General features: G+C 41.3%; 1 protein-coding gene across 7 annotated transcripts in view; it reads left to right on the top strand.

Moving 5' to 3' along the window:
- Positions 1-6,113, top strand: part of med14.L (mediator complex subunit 14 L homeolog) — a 45,912-nt gene that overhangs the window by 14,096 nt on the left and 25,703 nt on the right. For all 7 annotated transcript variants that reach the window (XM_041582096.1, XM_041582095.1, XM_018246634.2 and 4 more), the window contains exon 11: positions 4,098-4,223. In XM_041582096.1, the coding sequence (XP_041438030.1) occupies positions 4,098-4,223 (126 nt within the window). The remainder of the gene's footprint in view (positions 1-4,097; positions 4,224-6,113) is intronic.

The raw sequence follows: 6,113 nt of genomic DNA, 5'->3' as shown, positions 1-6,113 counted from the left end.
GAATACTCGAATCACTCAAATTTATTGAATTTTCAAGTGCAAACCCCCGAAAAAACCTGAACATCCTGAAGGCTACAAACATCTTCAAATTGTTCGAGGGACCTCTGCTATTGACTTGTACATGACCTTGACAGGTTTTAGCTGAAGTATTTCCAGCTTCTGGACATAATAAATCTCCAAAAATTCTATATTTTTTAACCTGAAAAATTCGAGTTTTCACTGAAACTACCCTCAAACTTGAAATTTTCGGGAAAAAACTTGACCATTGATTAAAAACCCCCCTCTATTGTTTAAACATTGCTCAGAGCTTTAAAACCAATTCTCATGAACTGACACAAATATCTTTGATAAATTTGTAAATTAATTAGACAAACATTTTGATAAATGTGGCCATCAGTTTGGCCGAGGAAATTTCGGCACCTATGTTGTTCCATAGGAAGGGTACTAGCATGGCTTGTATAGCATTACAGGTTTGTTTAGATATGTTTGTCTTTGAATTATGAAATAGGTACAGGTATTTGGGTAGGTATACCATTTTTACTATGTTTATCCTGCCCCATAGCATCAGAGGGAGAATGCCCCAGGCCAGTATAATGTTGGCCAGTTGTTGGTTGATTGGGGATATATTCAGGGAAAAAAATTGGTCAGGATCAAGATGTACATTAATTCCGAGGTACTTAAAATTTGTGACCATTTGGAGGCGTGGGTCTACTGCCTGTTGGGTGTCAAAGTTGAGCTCCAATGGGAATATCACTGATTTAGACCAGTTGATTCGGAGGCCAGCATATGTTGTGAATCTGGCAAAGACAGTTAGGGAGAGGTCTGGATCCGCCAGATAAAGTAGGACATTGTCTGCGTACATCGATATACTCTATTCTATTGGGCCGTAATTTCAGACCAGTCAGGTTGGGTGATAGGCGGATTTGCGTGGCCAATGGCTTTATTGCTAGAGCAAACATGAGAGGCGACAAGGGGCAGCCCTGCAGTGTCCCCCTGCCCAGTGGAAAGGTTGGTGTAATGAAGTCATTCACTAGCACTTTAGCCGAGGAGTTGCTATATAACAGCTTGATGCACTTAATAAATTGATTGCCAAAACCAAAGAATTCTAATACTGCCCACAGATATGGCCATTCGACCGAATCAAATGCTTTTTTCGGAATCCAGGAAGAGAACAACCCTGGATCCCGGATTGTCATGTGGGACCTGTATGTTGTAATATAGCCTTTTCAATGAGACATATTGTGGACCTCCTTGGGCATGAATCCTGTCTGGTCAGGCTGGATTAACTGTGTAATGACCTGTTGAAGTCTGACTGCCAGTACCCTTGCCAATATTTTGGCATCTACATTTATCAGGGAAATGTGGCGGTAGGATCCACATTGTGCTGGGTCTTTCCCCTCCTTATGAATCAAGACAATTTGTGTGTTGGCGAAGGAGGATGGCAGTCTATCTTCCTTATTTGCCTGTGTCAGAATTTCGCATATTTTTGTATTTTCCCCTAATGCTCGGTACCACTCTATGGGTAGGCCTTCTGGGCCTTGGCAGGGGCCATAGATGTGATTGCCTCTCGTATCTCTGCTGCTGCAATTGGGCTATCTAGCATTGCTGCATTGAAAGGATGTAGCTTAGGCAATGTAATATTTTGCAGAAAGTCTGCGAGCTGGGAGGTAGTGTAATTTGCCTGTGAGCTGTATAAGTTGGCATAATAGTCAGTAAATACACCTGATATTTATTTGTGGTCTGTAATTGGTTCCCCAGCGTCAGATATCAATCTGTGTATGATTGTCAGTGGGGTGGGTTTTTAGATAGGTAGGCTAACAGCTTTCCTGTTTTGGCCCCTTGTTCAAAGCCTCTCTGAGAGGCGTATAGTAATATATTTTGGTTAATTTCTGTCATTTTGCATTTGTTTGGTTTGGGCTTGCACTAAGAGTTGGTGAGTTTCAGGAGAGGGTGCCTCTATATGTGCCATTTCGGCCTCCTCCATTTCAGCTGTTGCTTGTGTAACCTCTCTTTTGGTCCTCTCTCTTACTATACTTGAGTTTTCTGATATCGACCTGACTCCATACTGGATATGGATAATTTTAGTGGGGATTTCTGGGGATACTAGAGTCAGGTCTATTCTGGTGAGTACTAGAGTGGCAGGAGTAAACCTGTGTTCTGGGATAACTGGCTCGCCACACATCTTGAAGTCCCATTGACTCTGCCCACAACTTTAATTCAGTTGACTTATTGTCGGCTGATTTGAGCTTATCTATGGCGGGGTTCGTTCCACTGTTAAAGTCCCTCACCCAGCGTTGCGGCGCCGCGGGAAGTGCAGCCACTTTTTGCAGTATAGTGCCCAGCCGGTTTATTGTAAACTGAGGCGGCATATAAAGGTAATCTGTATTAAAAGAGAAGAGTACAGTGTAAATGATATATCTACCATAATTTTCGGCATGAATTTGATGCAGAGTAAAATGACTAAGATGAAGGAAAAAACTAAGATGGAGACTCCTCTCGCATGAGTGGAGAAGGTGGCGTGGTACGCCTGGGCTACCCAGCCCCTTTTTAGCGCCAGGACCTTTTGGTCTGTTAAATGGGTCATACAATAGCTGGGGACCATTGCTTGAGCGTATTGAAAATAAAGGGCCCTCTTGACCTTGTCATTAAGGCCTCTAATGTTCCATGATTTCAGGTCTACCTTGGTCATGTTTAATTATGGAGAACTTTTGCTGCTTCGTTGTTTCACTGTGTGTGAATGCTGAAGGAATTCGGTTTGAAAGGAGGGAAAATAATGGGAAAATCCACAGCGCCCTAACCCATACTGCCCACCCTGAGAACTGGGGTGGGCCTTCATACTTAACAAAAAGTTTATAGCCACCGCATGGGATATGGTAACCAGAATACAAACACTTTAAACAATATACATCAGTTGTGGTATAGCTACACACAGCCCGTTCCTCCAGATTTAGAATTGACCTCCCTATCGGCTCTCGCCTTGCATTGATGGGAGACCATTTTAGCTAGCGAGTAATCCGTAGTCAAAAAGAAAGAGGAGAAACTGTTTCAGAATATTGCTGGGGTGCATACGCACAAACCCATCGAGCAAAGGCAACACAGCTGCGGGAGATCTAAGCGCTACTACATTTCTTGATTTTATGGAGTCAGAAATGTGACCTTTGTTGGATTATCGTCTTTCCAGCCAGTCCAGTATTTCCTGTGGTGTTTCGAGGAATCTGGTGTGGTTTCCGTCCACCACTCTAAGCTTCGCTGGCAAATAGACAATGCCTCTTTCTCGCAGTTTCTTCCTGACTTACGCATATTTAGCTCTTTCCCTTTGTATCTCCATGGTGTAATAAGGGTAGAACATGATCTTGGCATCACCGATTGTCAGGTCACCTTTGGTGCGCATCAGTCACAGAATGGTGTCACGATCTCTATTGTTAAGGATTTTCGCGATCATTGTGCGCAGGGGGGGGCTCCGGGGGCAGGCTGGCGTGTTGGGATACTGTGTGCCCGATCGATGAGAAACATTTATGACAGTTGATTCAGATTACTATAAGCCCGGTGCTCAATGATGGAGGGATCGGCACCCTCCCAATAGGTAGAAAAATCCACTGGCACATGTGGCAGATACAAGCAGGGTCAGGCCCTTGCGATTTATTAGTGAAAAAAAGCAATGTTTTTGGAGTAACACCCCTTTGTCAAGTATCATGCTTGACAAGAGGGGTGTTATCCTGAAACATTGCTTTTTTTTTCTTCTACCTCCTTCTCAACTTCCCAGGTTGCTACATAGCACTTATACATAGTACCTCCCATCAATTGTCTTGCAAACCGTGCTATTAAAACATATACAGTGGCTGTCTTCTCTCATTGTTTCTCTGTGCATGTATGGGTCTTGGCAACAAGTTGAGGTGTAGATGTTAGGCTACGTTCTGCAGCATTGTGATTTGCCTGAGACTCCTTTTAACTCCTTATGTCTGGCGCAATCAGACACCCCTGATTTAACAGCTACTTAGGCACATCTTTTTCCTGTTCCACATATTTACTTTTCCTTCACATACATTATGAAATAAAAATATCCAAACCATGTTGCCTCTGTTTTCTTTTTGTTTTAGCCTTTGTAGAAACTGCTCTTCCGACCCTGGTTATTCCCATCTTAGAGCCGTGTGGGCGCTCTGAGTGTCTGCATGTATTTGTGGACCTTCATTCTGGCATGTTCCAACTAATGATGTATGGATTTGGTAAGTATTGAAATAGGTTTTGTTTTAGTTAAACACCCTGCTTAAACATTAAACATAAAAATTAAACATTACTGTCAGCAGCTTTTGATCCCAATTATACTTATACAAAACATATAGAAAATTAGAAATAAAACCACAACTACCACACTAATAGCTGTTGCAGTTAAACTACTGCTCAGATCTCTTCCTGTCCTTATACTGATAGCTAATATAAAGCCAGCCCTTTCTTCACTCCTGTAGTGCACTTGAAATCTCTAATCTCTACAGACACAGCACTAGCCTATATGGAGCGGGGATAGAGTATAACTGCATCAGAGGACACTTGTGACCGCTGTACCAGGAGGGGGGGGGGTCATTATTCAACATGGAGCAAATTTGCAACTGTGTGGTAAACCATGACAACTAAGTAAAGGGTTATTTTAAGGGGGTTGTTCACCTTCCAAACACTTTTTTCAATTCAGTTGTTTTTAGATTGTTCCCCAGAAATAAAGACTTTTTCCAATTACTTTCCATTATTTTTTACTGTTTTTCCAAAATCTAAGTGTAAAGTTGAATGTCCCTGTCGCTGGGGTTTGAATCTGGCAGCTCAGTAATTCAGGTGCAGACTCTAAACTGTTACAATCTTGCAACAATTAGTTGATACATTTCTCAGCAGCATCTCTGGAGTATTAGTAACTATTGTATCAATTCTAACAGCTGCCTGTAATGAAACCCAGAGATTCTGCTCAGCAGGTACAAACAAAACAAATGTATCCATTTAGAACAATTTACAGGGTCGGCGACCCACCCCTCCCTGGCCTGCTTCAGAAGGTGAAAAAAGACACTTGACACTTCAATATTAGAAAAACGGTCACACATAGAAAATAGAAAGTCATTGGAAAAAGTCATTATTTCTGGTGATCTATCTGAAAACAACTAGTTGTTTGAAGGTGAACCACCCCTTTAAGTGGTCTGTCTGCAGCTGAAAATGTTCTGGCTTCTATTGGTCGCTGCCCAATTGCAAATTTGCCCAGTGTTAAAGGAAAACTATACCCCCCAAACAATGTAGGTCTCTATTAAAAGATACTGAGTAAAACAGCTCATGTGTAAAACCCTGCTTCATGTAAATGAACCATTATCATAATAATATACTTTTTTAGTAGTATGTGCCATTGGGTAATCATAAATAGAAAATTGCCATTTTAAAAAATAAGGGCCGCCTCCTGAGATCGTAAGATTCACTGTGCACACATACAAACCACATGTAAGGTCACATGAGCCAATTAACAGACGGAGTTCTGCCTTTTGCTTCCTCACTTCTTCCTGTTACAGTTAGTGTTGTAGTATTTCTGGTCAGGTGATCTCTGAGGCAGCACAGATAGAGTCACGAAATGGTGGTTCAAGGCAAGAGATGTAAAAGGGCAATATTTATGTAAATGTATATTCCAGTTTGGTAAGATTCTTTAATATGTCATTCAATTTGATATAAACTATCTGTTGCTTAAGTATTCATTTTGGGGGTATAGTTTTCCTTTAATAAATGAGCGTAATGTCTAATATGCAAAATGGCCTGTAAGTTCCTGTCTTAAAGTGATACTGACATTTAAAACTACTTTTTAAAATATGAATGTACATGAAAAGTTACCTATAGGTCAGGCTGATTGTGTTTTTTTTTTTGCTGATATGTTTGTTTTTGTAAGTAATTAATTGTTAGTTGAAGTTCCTAAACCTGTCTGTTTTGCCAACCTGACTGTCCCATCTCAGCCTGTCAGTTAAAGTTTCTAATGCTAATGGACTCCTGCTGCACAAATATGGCAGCCCCCTCATAGAGGAACACAGGGAGTCAGATAGGTAATGTAAAAGCATTGGGCAAATACTTTATGGCAAAATTATAAGTAGCATGCAAAGCCA

This window comes from Xenopus laevis, chromosome 2L, assembly GCF_017654675.1.
Source record: "Xenopus laevis strain J_2021 chromosome 2L, Xenopus_laevis_v10.1, whole genome shotgun sequence".
In the NCBI taxonomy this organism is placed as follows: domain Eukaryota; kingdom Metazoa; phylum Chordata; class Amphibia; order Anura; family Pipidae; genus Xenopus; species Xenopus laevis.
This window is presented reverse-complemented; position numbering and strand designations above follow the sequence as displayed.